Below are 14044 nucleotides of genomic sequence, written 5' to 3'. Positions count from 1 at the left end.
GCAGGTTCACCAGAATGGAAGAGCTCGGCTGCAAGACACTCCCTGCTAGGCTCCCTGGAGAAGAAAAACCATCCTGTCAGCTTCCAGAACACCAAAAAGCTCCAGATAGTTCCACCTCGGCAGGCAGGACAAGAGGCGTTAACTCTGTTTACTCCGTGGCAGATATCACGGCCCCAGTGGCTTCTTCCTCTTTATAAAAGAAGTGGCGTAAGCGTCGACTGTTATCATAAAGTCTAAAATTCTAAGGCTTTGACTTTAGACAAATAGGAAGTTGTAGAGATAAATCAGATAAAGTAAAGAGAAGAAACAAAAATTAGCACAAGATGCTCTCAGAAGCTGCAACTATAGCTTTGTAAAGTTGAATTAAGAGGAAAAAACGACCAAGTGGAGGCAAACAAATGTAGTCCAACTCTCAATTATACATGCTCTGGAAAGAAAAGATATATAAAATCCTAAAACATACTTCTAAAAACTGGGTTTGAGATGCTCATTCTTTGGTTGTTTTCTTCATAATGTTGGAGGTAGGCAGACCCAAATTAAAATAAATCTTTAAAAAAAAGAAATCTTAAGCAGAACTCAGACTACAATATAGCTGTCAACTGCTGTTTTGTCATATTCTCTGCTCAAAATAAACTTTTCCTTCTCCTTTCTCCTCTTTCTTTTTTCTTTTCTCCTCTCTTTGTCTTTCCCCTCCCCTTCCCTTTCTCTTACCTTCCTGCCTCAGCTTCCTGAGTAGCTGGGATTACAGGCATGCAGAATCACACCCAGCTAATTTTTAAATTTTTTTCAGAGACAGGTTCTTACTATGTTGCCCAGGCTAGTCTTGAACTCCTGGGCTCAAGCGATCCCCCCACCTCAGCCTCCTAAAATGCTGGGATAACAGGCATGAACTACTGCACCCAGCCTCACTTTCTTCTTATTTCTGGCTGCTATACTATAGCAGCCAGGGATTCTCACACATGTTGATAAAATTAAATACTGAAAAAACAAATGGCCGGGCATGGTGGCTCATGTGTGTAATCCCAGCACTTTGGGAGGCCGAGGCGGGCGGATCACGAGGTCAGGAGTTTGAGACCAGCCTGGCCAACATGGTGAAACCCCACTCTCTACTCAAAATACAAAAATTATCCAGGCCTGGTGGCACGCAGCTGTAGTCTCAGCTACTCGGGAGGCTGAGGCAGGAGAATCCTTTGAACTGGGAGGTGGGGGTTGCGATGAGGCGAGATTGCGCCACTGCACTCCAGCCTGGGAGACAGAGCAAGACTCTGTCTCAAAAATAAATATATAAATAAATAAACCTTATACCTTCCCAAGGACACATGATGCTTGAGAAAGACTCTAGAGTGTGCTTGCTTTGGCAGCACATATACTAAAATTGAAATGATACAGAGAAGATTAGCATAGTCCCTGAGCAAGGATGACATGCAAATAAAAATTTAAAAATAAAATAAGAAGGCCGGGCACGGTGGCTCACGCCTGTAATCCCAGCACTCTGGGAGGCCGAGGTGGGCGGATCACGAGGTCAGGAGATTGAGACCATCCTGGCTAATACAGTGAAACCCCATCTCCACTAAAAAATACAAAAAATTAGCCAGGCATGGTGGCGGGCGCCTGTAGTCCCAGCTACTCAGGAGGCTGAGGCAGGAGAGTGGTATGAACCTGGGAGGCGGAGCCTGTAGTGAGCCTAGATCACGCCACTGTACTCCAGCCTAGGCGACAGAGCGCGACTCCGTCTCGAAAAAAAAAAAAAAGTAAGAAAAGAGAAAGACTCAAGAGATCTGCCAGATGGCAAGTTAGGAAACTAAATATTTTCAAGAAATATAATCCATGTATAACCAAGAGGTGGGAGCTACCACCATTGCAGCAATAGGAAACCACCACCAGGCATCTCCCCATGAAAAGACAGAGACCACAACTCTATGTACTCATGGTGAACCGCATGGGGTGGAAGCCCAGACTCACTCATGGTTGCTGATGGTGAGAGGGGGAAGGCTTGGGTCAGGCTGACAAAACTGCATTCGAGAACAAATGTCCTTATAGTCCTGGTTCCTCCTCTCATACTCTTCAATGTGGGCTGCCAAGTGAGAATTTACAACGCAGATGCTGGTGTTGTGGAACTGGAACCTGATCGCCACGCCTCCCTTGTTGCCCTGTGGAAAGGATCCCCAAAGAAATCCAATTCAAACTTAATTGTGTCAGTCACTTAAACCTACAAACTTTCTGGCCGGGCACGGTGGCTCACGCCTGTAATCCCAGCACTTTGGGAGTCCGAGGCGGGTGGATCATGAGGTCAGGAGTTCAAGACCAGCCTGGCCAAGATGGTGAAACCCCGTCTCTACTAAAAATACAAAAATTAGCTGGGTGTGGAGGCAGGCACCTGTCATCCCAGCTACTCGGGAGGCTGAGGCAGAGAATTGGTTGAACCCGGGAGGGAGAGGTTGCAGTGAGCTGAGATCACGCCACTGCACTCCAGCCTGGGCGACAGAGTGAGACTCCATCTCAAAAACAAACAAACAAACAAAAAAACCCTACAGACTTTCAAAATGTTTTGTCTTAATCTTTATAATAATCCTGTGGTATTATCTATATTGTACAGTTTAAAAAAAAAAAAGAAGGCAGAATGACTAGCCAGTCAATGGCAAAGCTGAATCCACAACCTAACTCTCTCGAACTCCTGGCCTCAAGTGATCCACCCACCTCAGCCTCCCAAAGTGCTGGGGTTACATGTGTGAGCCACCGCACCCAGCCCCAAAACCTAGCTCCCTTAATCCAGTGTTCTTTTCACTAAATCACAGGCAAACCATAGGCACCCTTTGAAAACACAAAGCTAAGCTCTCACAGAAGAACCTAAAAACAGAACTTTAATGGCCTCAATAAGAAGAGGAAATTGCAAACCTACTATCGGCATTCTTTGTTTTTCTGAATGACCCAGCATAGTTTCTGCAACATACTTCATGGGTGAAATGGGAGGATCAACTGGAGGCTCTAGTGTTGGGGAATATGAGGACAGGCGCTAATTGGTTAAATCAGCAGGTAGTTCACTAAAACACAGTTTCTAAATAGTTTGCTCGACTGAGCCCTGCTTGAGGGTATGATTCATCTTGGAATATTGGCACCTTCAAACTGGGACACGTGTAGTCACTGTGTCATCAGAAGTGGTCAATACCTCAGGAGCTAAGGTCCTCAATGTGCCAAACATACCAACCAAGGACTCACCATCCTCCCCATGATTCCTGTCCCCACAGTCTCGGCTTCCACTTCTGAGATATAAGCTGCATGCTCTTGTTTGACATATAACAGCAGCATAATCCCAACCAGTCGGATAAGCTTCACCTGGAAAAGAGAGACATGGCATTAAATAGAAATTGCAAACAGGAATAAATACCCCAAAGGAAACATAGTCTGGAAGCTGGCTGAGAGTATTCATGTGTCTCCTTCTCCACACTAGAACACAATCTATTCAATTCACCAAGCATGCTATGTGCTAACCTACGAGTGCCGAGACCCTGCATCTTTCCCACCCGGAGGCACCCCTTCTGGAAGATCTGGAAATGAAAATTGCGGGATAATAAAGACTGGCTTAAGATAAAGGTCATGGAAAAGGTGAAAAATGATCTTGGAATCTCCCTGCATGGCAACATAAAATTAAGAGGTCCCTGACTCCTCTCTTACCTTTGCATATTTGACATCTGGATGAAGACCCTCTGACACAGCTTTGAACCACTCTTCCTCCTTTGGGGTATCATGAAAGAAAAAAGCTTCCTTACTCAGATCAAGCTCCTGGAACCTATTTTGAGAAGCAACCAGTTACATAGTAAAGAAAAGTAATGTGCAAATGATACATTCTCAGATTGGTTTAGGTGCATAAGCCCTAGTTTTCTAGCTAAACTTCAGGACCCTCAGGAGGAAAAAATAAACACTTAGAGCCAAGGAACTAAATGCCAAGGAACTTTCCAGGTGCCGTTGTAAACAAAAACCCATTTTCTTTTCATGACCAGCCTATGAAGTAGTTCGAAGTGTCCCTATTTTACATCTGTAACCCCTAGTTCACACAAGCACCAAGTGGCAAACTGGGATTCAAACCTTGGTCTATATAAATTATGAATTCTAGTTCTTTTCAATATACCATACAAGCTTTGCTGCCCCTCCCCACTAGTAATGCCCAGTATAGAGATGAGAAGATTAAAAAAAAAAGACTAACTGATGGGACTTTCTTCAGCTAACCTTTCTTCTCTGGCAAAAGATAGTTTTGCTTTGTAACCAAAAATGTATTGAATGTCCAAGCAATAAAGTTCAGTTCAGGATGCACTGAGTTCAGGATGCAATTCAGGATTTTAACAGAAGATTACACTAAAAATTAAATACTAGCACTTAAATGCCAAGCACCCCACTTTAATAGTGGCAGACATTTGCTTGCCATGAGGAAGAACATCAAACAGGGAAACAGCTGTTATCAGGCACCTGTTCATTTTTCAAATCCTTCACCTGCTGTGAAGACCCATCCTTCAACCACAGCTCTGTGTGCTTGAAGATGGAGTGGGGACTAGAAGAGAAGCACTCACCCTACACAATAGACATCTGGGGCCTGGATACCATTGCTCAGCCACAGCCGGAGGCATTCTTTGGGGGACTGCCCATTTACATTGTATGTTCCCACAAAAAACCTGTCACCAAAGAGAAATATTTAGTGACTCCGAATCACTATGGAGATAACAGGAGACAGCATTTTATGCTGATTTATGCTGGTTTCCGTCTCTGTGGACTGGCATTTTGAGACATAAGAAATGTCATTTCTAACCTAGACCAGGACTGCAGCACCAAGGGGTGACTTGCGGTCTGTCATGGTTATCTGTTGCTTTTGTGATAACAACTTCAAATAGTATAGGCCTACTCTGAACATTCCTACTTCCTTTAAACAGCCATTACCCAGGCATTATCTGCATAATTATTTGCCTTGTATATACTACTGAAATGAAAAAATGAAAAGTGCTTTGGTAATTACTTTTGGCAAGAAAGCAACACCAGTATTCAAAAGGCTATTTCTTCACCATAATTCACAGTTTATATCCCTAGAAACAATGTTATTTTATCTTATAGTCCCAATGCAACGATTTTGAAAGATCTAGCAGAATCCCACAACCTTTATTAATTTAGCTTTTAGTAATCTTGCCTAAAAAGATTACCTAACACCAGCTAACTTCATTTTAGTAATTTCATTTTAAATGACTTTCTTCAAAGGCCCAGAATGACCAAGGGAGTATAAAACCTTGGAGGGATACGTAAGAATCAGGAGGCCAGGTGTGGTGGTTCACACTTATAATCTCAACAATTTGGGAGGCCAAGGCGGGAGGATTGCCCAAGCCCAGGAGCTTGAGACCCATGTGGGCAACATAGTGCAACCCTGTCTCTACAAAAATTAAAAAATTAGCTAGTGCTACACATGTGGTGCACATGTGTATTACCAGCTACTCCAGCAGCTGAGGTGGGAGGGTTACTTGGGCCCAGGAGGCTGAGGCTACAGTGAGCTGTGACTGCACCACTGCACTCCAGCCTGGGCAACAAAGCGAGACCTTGTCTCAAAAAGATAAAACATAAAAAATAAATAAATAAAAGAATCAGGATGGCGCTCCTTCTTCTGTACCCATTTGTCTCCGCAAATATTTCTGTAACTATCTGCAAGTCATGTCACTCCCACTATACCACACCTATCACCGTGCCCACCTAGAAAGGGCACAGAATAAATGCCTGTTAATAAAGAATGCATGGAATCACTCATTTCGAAAATGAGGGGAGAGATTTTATAGAAGAGTATGTCTCCAAATCCAGGTATAGGAGGAAGTGCTCAAATTCCAGAGAGCCAAATGATCATTCTGCTCTGAAAACATCCTAGAACCCAGTTAGCTACCTGAAGTTCTGGATATAGGTGTAATCCTCTTCTTTCTGTAGTAGATGTGATTTCACAATTGTATCTCGCAGTCCAAACTTCTGCATGGATAAAATATGAGCCTTGTCCGACACTGTGATAGTGGAGGAGCGAACCATGTCAATAATTTCAGACTTGGATTTATTCTGTCTGGAAAAACAAAAGTATTTTTTTCATATGTGGATGAGTCCCCATGGCAAAATGAATGAATACAAAGCTAAAAGTTCCCCTATACAAGCATCTAAGTCACAGAAGACTAAAGGAGGCCAAAGTAAAATTTATTTACTAAAACAACACTATTTCTATGTGGAATTAAGTAAATTTATATTTTGTTGATTGTATAATATATTGGTCTGGAGATTTTCCTAATAATAGAGTCACAGAATCTCAGACCAGAGGGGCATCTTAAAGATAATCTAATTCCCTCAGTTCTAAATGAGAAAAATGAAACCCAGTGTCATTAATGCCTCACCCACATGAATGGTGGCAGAGTATGGGATTCAATCATGTAATTGACAAGCCGGGCGTGGTGACTCATGCCTGTAATCCCAGCACTTTGGAAGGCCAAGGGAGGCAACTCACTTGAGGCCAGGAGTTCGAGATCAGCCTGGCCAAAACGGCAAAATCCCATCTCTACCAAAAATACAAAAATGAGCTGGGTGTGGTGGCGCATGCCTATAATCCCAGCTCCTCGGGAGGCTGAGACACAAGAACCACTTGAACCTGGGAGGCGGAGGCTGCAGTGACTGGGTGACAAAGTGAGACTCTGTCTCAAAAAAAAAAAAAAAGAAAAAAACTGTAAAACCCTCTAGGTCCTTTAACTTGATCATTCTATTCTGTACATCTATTCCACAGGAATAATCCAAAATAAAAAGAAAGGCAATGAGAATTTATATTTTATTATTATTTGCATTGTACTGTATTTATAGTCGTTAACTAAAATACTGATACAAGTAAGTGTTTTATCTTGACCAGACAGATTCTGGAGATATTCAGTAGGGGGCACTGGAGTACAGACTTCAGATATTTATATAATAACACACCTCAGGGGCGAGTCAGGAAAGAGTAAATAAAACAGGAAAAAAAGTCACTTCAGAGTCAGGAAACACCTAAAAGAATGAAAGAGTGAAATCAAACGTTTCTAATGTACATTTTCAAGGGAGGGCTAGACTGCCAGTTTCAAATCCTAGATTGGCCACTTGATAATTCTGGGACCTTGGGTGAGTTATATAACTTCTCATTACCTGAGTTTCCTTAATTGTAAAACAGAAAAAAGTACTTACCTCTTAGGCTAAAATAAGATAGTCCAAATAAGAGCAGGGTGCCTGGCAGTAAGTGCAAATAAATGTCAGGTATTATTAAGAACATTTCCAGCCAGGCACGGTGGCTCATGCCTGTAATCCCAGCACTTTGGGAAGCCAAGATGGGAGGATCAGATGAGGTCACGAGTTCAAGACCAGCCTGACCAACATGGAGAAACCCCATCTCTACTAAAAATACAAAATTAGCCGGGTGTGGTGGCACATTCCTGTAATCCCAGCTACTCAAGAAAGCTGAGGCAGGAGAATCACTTGAACCCAGGAGGTGGAGGTTGCGGTGAGCCGAGATCATGCCACTGAACTCCAGCCTGGGCAATAAGAGCGAAACTCTGTCTCAAAAAAAAAGGACACTTCCTAGGCCAGCTACCCTGGGACAACTTACATTATACCCAAAATGGTCTCAGTACTGTGAGGAGAACCTCAGTCCTACAAAGGACAAATGAAGGGAGAGTTGCATTACCTTGGTTGCAAGCTTTCTGGTTTATCTTGACCCCTGGAGCTTTGGTCCATAGGCACTCCCTTCCCATTTGGTCTCAAACCATCAAAGTTAGAACCACCTAAAGGGAAGGAGAAGAAATTAAAATATACATGCATAGGCTGGACATGGTGGCTCATGCCTGTAATCCCAGCACTTTGGGAAGCCAAGGTAGGTGGATCACCTGAGGTCAGGAGTTCGAGACCAGCCTGACCAACATGGAGAAACCCCGTCTCTACTAAAAATACAAAATTAGCCAGGCATAGTGGTGCATGCCTGTAATCCCAATTACTCGGGAGGCTGAGGCAGGAGAATCGCTTGAACCCGGGAGGCGGAGGTTGCAGTGAGCCAAGATCGTGCCATTGCACTCCAGCCTGGGCAACAAGAGCAAAGCTCCATCTCAAAAACAAACAAACAAACAAATTAATTAATTAATGAATTAATTAAACATACATATTCTTTAATATACATACAACAGCTTCGGAAATTGTAGTCTAGGAATTATTGGTAGTCCACATATTGCTTCAAAGGGCCTATGCTGATGTCTGGGTGAAGTCCCACAGACCATACACAGAAGGAGAAAAAAGTATCTCATCCGGGTATCTTTACTGCTGAAAATGTAACTATTCCAGCTAGTCTAACTCCCTTTTCTTGGATAAAGGGTACACTAAGGAAAGAATAAAACCATGAAATCTGAAAACCTGAGTTTTATCACCTGCTTTATTATTTATTACCTCCTGACTTTGGAAAAGCCATCTAACCTCTCTCAATCTCAGTAATTTGACCTGTCCTGCCTTCTTCACAGGTTTAATGTAGGGTCAACTGAGTTGACATATGAGTAGGCACTTTAAAAGCAATACAACATATTATAACACATAACATAGTGACTTCCACTCCAAAGAGGAGAAAGGCAAGGGTCAGAGATTAAAACTGGAAATAGTCTAACAGCTCTAGAAAATGAGAAGCGCTTGTCATTGTTGACAAATTGCCTTGAAAACCAAACAGCCCAAGGGCCCAACCCAGAAATATTTTGGGAAAGTCGTTAAACCAAGATAAACCTGGAAAGGAAAATTAATCTGCCAATAGCTTCTCTGCTCTTTAAAAGCCAGATCTCTTGTCAACAGGGAACAACATGAAGCGGTCACAGAGAGATGTGATTTTAAAACCCAAGTTATGGGAAGGAGCTCTGGAGGAATGAAACACCACTGAAGAATTTTGCTGTGAAGACTATTACTAAACATGGATTTCTCAACCATGCATTCACATGAACCAGAAAAAAACTTTTGAAAAAAGAAAGCATAATCATTTGAACATGAAAATAATTACACCTCAATGCCTCCAATCAATCACCAAATGCTATAGACTGAGTATTTATACCCCTGCCCAAAGTCATATGTTGAAATCCTAACCCCCAAGATAACGTACTAGGAGTTGGGGCCTTTAGGAGGTGTGAGGTGTTTAGGTCACAACGGTGGAGCCCTCATGATTGGGATTAGTGCCCTTATAAGGGTTGAGGAGACTAGAGTTCCCCTTTTGCTATGTGAGAACACAGTGAAAAAAGACAGCTGCCACTAAGCCAGAAAGCAGGCCCTCACCAGACATTGAATCTGCCAGCACCTTGATCTTGGACTTCTCAGCCTCCAAGACTGTGAAAAATAAATCTCTGATCTCTGCTTTTGTTTTGTGGTGTTTTTCCTGTATGTTTTTTTAATTATTTTCTTTTTTTTTTTTTTTTTTGAGACAGGGTCTCCAGGCTGGAGTACAGCGGCCTGATCATGGTTCACTGTAGCCTTGACCTCCAGGGCTCATGTGATCCTCCCACCTCAGCCTCTCTGGTAGCTGGCATTAACAGGCACAAGCCACCATGCCCAGCTAACTTTTTGTATTTTTTTGTAGAGATGGAGTTTTGCCATGTTTCCCAGGCTGGTCTCAAACTCTTGGGCTCAAATGATCCTCCCACCTTAGCCTCTCAAAGTGCTGGGATTACAGGTGTGAGCCATCACACCCAGCCAAATCTCTGTTGCTTATAAACCACTCAGTCTATGGTATTTTGTTATAACAGCCTATAGACTAAGGCTAAACTAAGACACCAAAGCCTTTCAATTTTGCTTCCTAAATGCCTCTCAAACCAATATATTCCTATCCCCAGTGTCACTGTGCTAGTCTAGGTTACCAACATCTCCCCTGAATGACTATAAAAGCCTCAACTAGTTTCCCTGCCTCTTTTCTCACCCCACCCTCTCCAACCCAGTTTCTACACTGTGGCCAGAGGATTTTTTAAAAAGTAAATCGGATCACATCACTTTAAATCTTTTAAAGGTTTCATACTGGATAAACCCAAATCCATACATACAATTGCCAAGGCTCTTCCCAGTCTGGATCCTACCCACTGCTCTAGCCCCAATACTCACCACAGTCCTTCAGCCCCTACCTCCTTGATGCCATGCTCTAAGCATATTAAGGTTACTGCAGCTATACAAAGATCCCGTCAGAAAGCAACTTCCCTCTTCTTCATTCTGCCTTATAAGGCTAACTCCTACCCATCCTGTGCCAGGGGTCAGTAAACTTTTTCTGTAAAGGGCCACAGAGTAAATATCCTAGGCTTTACAGGTCATACAGTCTCTTGCAACTGTTCAACTCTGCTGCTATAGTGCAAAAGCAGCTGCGAGTGTGGCTGCATTCTAACGAAATGTTATTTATAGATGCTGAAATTTGAATATCATAAAATTTTCACATATCACAAAGCATTATTCTCTTGAATCTTTTCAAACATTTAAAAATGCAAAAAATCATTCTTAGCTCATGAGCTGTACCAAAGCAGATGGCAGGCTGGATTTGGTCTATAGGCTGCACTTCACCAACTCCTGCTATAGGCCATATCTTAGAGGTCATTTCCTCCAAGAAGACTTCTCTAACCTCTCCTAGGCTGGTTAGATGCCCTGACATTGGTGTTTCCATAGCTCCCTGTACTCCCCATCACAGTCTTGATTGCTGTGTACTGTAGGTGTTTTTTCTTCCCAGTTAGACTGTAAGCTCACTGAGGACTAGACTTTGTCTGATTTATGCATCACTGTATCCCCATCATTCAGCATACCACCCAGCACATTATAGGCAGTGCAGTCACACAATTCAATATTAAATGCGCAATGAACCTGAATCCCTATGTGTCTATATGTTTTTCTTTTTTGAGACAGGGTCTCGCTCTGTTGCCCAGGCTGGAGTGCAGTGGCGCAAGTGTTGCAACCTCTGCCTCCCGGGTTCAAGCTTTTCTCCTGCCTCAGCCTCCTGAGTAGCTGGGATTACAGACACGCAGCACCACACTCAGGTAATTTTTGTATTTTTGGTAGAGATGGGTTTTGCCATGTTGGCCAGGCTGGTCTCAAACTCCTGACCTCAGGTCTCCCAGGGCTGGGATTACGGGCATGAGCCACTATACCCGGCCCCTGTGTGCCTTATATGTTTAAATACGTAACATCCAAGTTCAAGTCTGTAGCATTCTTTTGGAATGTTTGAGGTAATCTTCCCATTGTCTCCAAAATATAACAAAAATAAGAAAAGAGAACTAGAATGGGTTATGTCTAGAGTTCTACTAACCCATAGTTACTTAATAATTATTTCTGGAAATGCAATCCCCAGCTGGATTCTACTTCTCTTTCTTTACTCTCACTGAGCTATAATAAAGCTTAGAGAGCTAAGGTATTTGAGTTAGTAATGGTGTATTGGGACATCTGTTAGAATGACTGAAATTAAAAAAAAAGAAAACCAGCTGACAATTCCAATTGCTGACAAGGATGCAGAGGAGCGGTGACTCTCATCCATCGATAGTAGGCATGGAAAATCATACAGACACTTTGGAAGACAGCTTGGCAGTTTCTTAAAAAGTTAAACAGTCTTACCATATGTTCTACCCATGACACTCCTAGATACTTACTGATCTGAAAGTACGCTGGGTGCACCATGGCTTGTGCCTATGGTCCCAGCTATTCGGGAGGCTGAGGCAGGAGGACTGCTTGAGCCCAGGAGTTTGAGATCAGCTTGGACAACAGAGACCCCATCTCTTAAAAAATAATAAAATTAAATTAAATAAAAATAAAAATAAAATAAGATAAAAGTAGTGGCACATGCCCATAGTCCTAGCTACTTGGGAGGCTGGGGAGGGATGGTTACTTGAGCCCAGGAGTTCAAGGCTGCAGTGAGGTGTGATCTTGTCACTGCACTCCAGCCTAGGTGACAGAGGGAGATCCCACCTCTAAAAAATATGGCAAGAAAAATAATTTTTGTACACATAAAAACCTGCACAGAAATGTTTATAGCAGCGTTATTTAAAATCACCAAAAACTGGAAACAACCAAGATATATTTCAACAGATGAATAAACTGTGATACATCCATATAATAAAATATTAAGCAATTAAAAAAATTAGTTATCAAGCCATGAAAATACATGAATGAATCTTAAATGCATATTGCTGAGTGAAGGAAGTCCATCTGAAAAGGCTATTTATTATATGATTCCAATTACACAACATTCTGGATAAGACAAAACTATAGAGACGGTAAACAGATCAATGGTTGCCAGGGGTTTGGGGGGTGAGGGTGGGGTCAAATAAATGAAGAACGGGACTTTTTAGGACAGCAAAACTATACTCAAAAGAAACTATAATGGTGGATACATGGTACTATCTATGGCTTTCAAAACCCACAGATTTTTACAACACAAAGAATGAACCTTGGCCGGGTGCGGTGGCTCACGCCTGTAATCCCAGCACTTTGGGAGGCCGAGGCAGGTGGATCACGAGGTCAGGAGATCGAGACCATCCTGACTAACACGGTGAAACCCCGTCTCTACTAAAATTACAAAAATTTAGCCGGGCGCGGTGGCAGGCGCCTGTAGTCCCAGCTACTCGGGAGGCTGAGGCAGGAGAATGGTGTGAACCCAGGAGGTGGAGCTTGCAGTGAGCCGAGATCGCGCGACTGCACTCTGGCCTGGGCGAAAGAGTGAGACTCCGTCTCAAAAAAAAAAAAAATAATAATGAACCTTAATGTATACAAAATTTTAAAAAATCACTTAGGACGTCAGGAGATTCCGGAGTAAAATGCAGAAAATGACAAAAGTGTCTAACCTATATCACAAAGGTATGAAACCACCTCATTGAAGGGAGTAGGGGAAAAAGTGTTTACCTAAGTAACTTTAGAAATGAGTGGTATCTATAAGACTAAAGGCGCCAGGAGCAGTGGCTCAGGTCTGTAATCCCAGTACTCTGGAAGGCCGAGGCAGGCGGATCACCTGAGGTCGGGAGGTCGAGACTAGCCTGACCAACATGGAGAAATCCCATCTCTACCAAAAATGCAAAATTAGCCAGGTATGGTGGCGCATGCCTGTAATCCCAGCTACTTGGGAGGCTGAGGCAAGAGAATCGCTTGAACCCGAGAGGCGGAGGTTGCAGTGAGCCCAGATCGCGCCATTGCACTCCAGCCTGGGCAACAAGAGTGAAACTGTCAAAAAAAAAAAAAAAAAAAAAAAAAAAGACTAAAGGCAAGTGGAACTGTACAGAAGCATTGTACTCTAGTTGATAATGGTGTTCCATGGGGGTCCTGATTAACAGTTCTGAGGCCAGACGCAGTAGCTCACACCTGTAATCCCAACACCACTTTGGGAGGCCGAGGTGGGCAAATCACCTGAGGTTGGGAGTTCGAGACCAGACTGACCAACATGGAGAAACCCCGTCTCTACTTAAAATACAAAATAGCCAGCCGTGGTAGCACATGCCTGTAATCCCAGCTACTCGGGAAGGTGAGGCAAGAGAATCGCTTGAACCTGGGAGGCAGAGGTTGCGGTGAGCCGAGATCGCACCATTGCTCTCCAGCCTGGGCAACAAGAGCGAAACTCTGCCTCAAAATAATAATAATAATAATTTTCTCAAGGTACCTCTAGGCCAAAAGGAATCTCTAACAGTTCTACTTAAGTAGTTAGGGCCAAATAAGTATTTAAGTCCTAACAACTTAGTAGCAATTTGAAAAAATAATACACATAAAAAGATTTCCATTTCATCTTCTTTTTTTTTTTTTTTGAGATGGAGTCTTGCTCTGTCGCCCAGGCTGAAGTGCAGCAGCACGATCTCGGCTCACTGAAGCTCCACCTCCCGGGTTCACGCCATTCTCCTGCCTCAGCCTCCCGAGTATCCGGGACTACAGGAGTCCGCCACCACACCCAGCTAATTTCTTTGTATTTTTAGTAGAGACGGGGTTTCACTGTGTTAGCCGGGATGGTCTCGATCTCCTGACTTCATGATCCGCCCGCCTTGGCCTCCCAGAGTGCTAGGATTAC

The 14044-nt window shown here is 43.1% G+C and overlaps 1 protein-coding gene and 1 non-coding gene across 9 annotated transcripts in view; one reads left to right on the top strand and one right to left on the bottom strand.

The window, feature by feature from the left end:
* The window catches only part of INPP5B (inositol polyphosphate-5-phosphatase B), an 83313-nt gene that overhangs the window by 22904 nt on the left and 46365 nt on the right, over positions 1–14044 (bottom strand). For all 8 annotated transcript variants that reach the window (XM_063700208.1, XM_063700211.1, XM_063700215.1 and 5 more), the window contains 6 exons: positions 7703–7799; positions 5906–6073; positions 4563–4664; positions 3673–3787; positions 3217–3333; positions 1963–2150 (listed from right to left, as the gene is read on the bottom strand). In XM_063700208.1, the coding sequence (XP_063556278.1) occupies positions 1963–2150; positions 3217–3333; positions 3673–3787; positions 4563–4664; positions 5906–6073; positions 7703–7799 (787 nt within the window). The remainder of the gene's footprint in view (positions 1–1962; positions 2151–3216; positions 3334–3672; positions 3788–4562; positions 4665–5905; positions 6074–7702; positions 7800–14044) is intronic.
* On the top strand, positions 1346–1449 carry LOC115932167 (U6 spliceosomal RNA). Its single transcript, XR_004068489.1, has one exon. It is a non-coding gene; the product is annotated as a U6 spliceosomal RNA (small nuclear RNA).

The sequence above is a fragment of the Gorilla gorilla genome, chromosome 1 (assembly GCF_029281585.2).
Source record: "Gorilla gorilla gorilla isolate KB3781 chromosome 1, NHGRI_mGorGor1-v2.1_pri, whole genome shotgun sequence".
Classification (NCBI taxonomy): Eukaryota; Metazoa; Chordata; class Mammalia; order Primates; family Hominidae; genus Gorilla; species Gorilla gorilla.
Note: the sequence above shows the minus strand (reverse complement) of the source record. Positions and strands in the feature narration are given on the sequence as shown.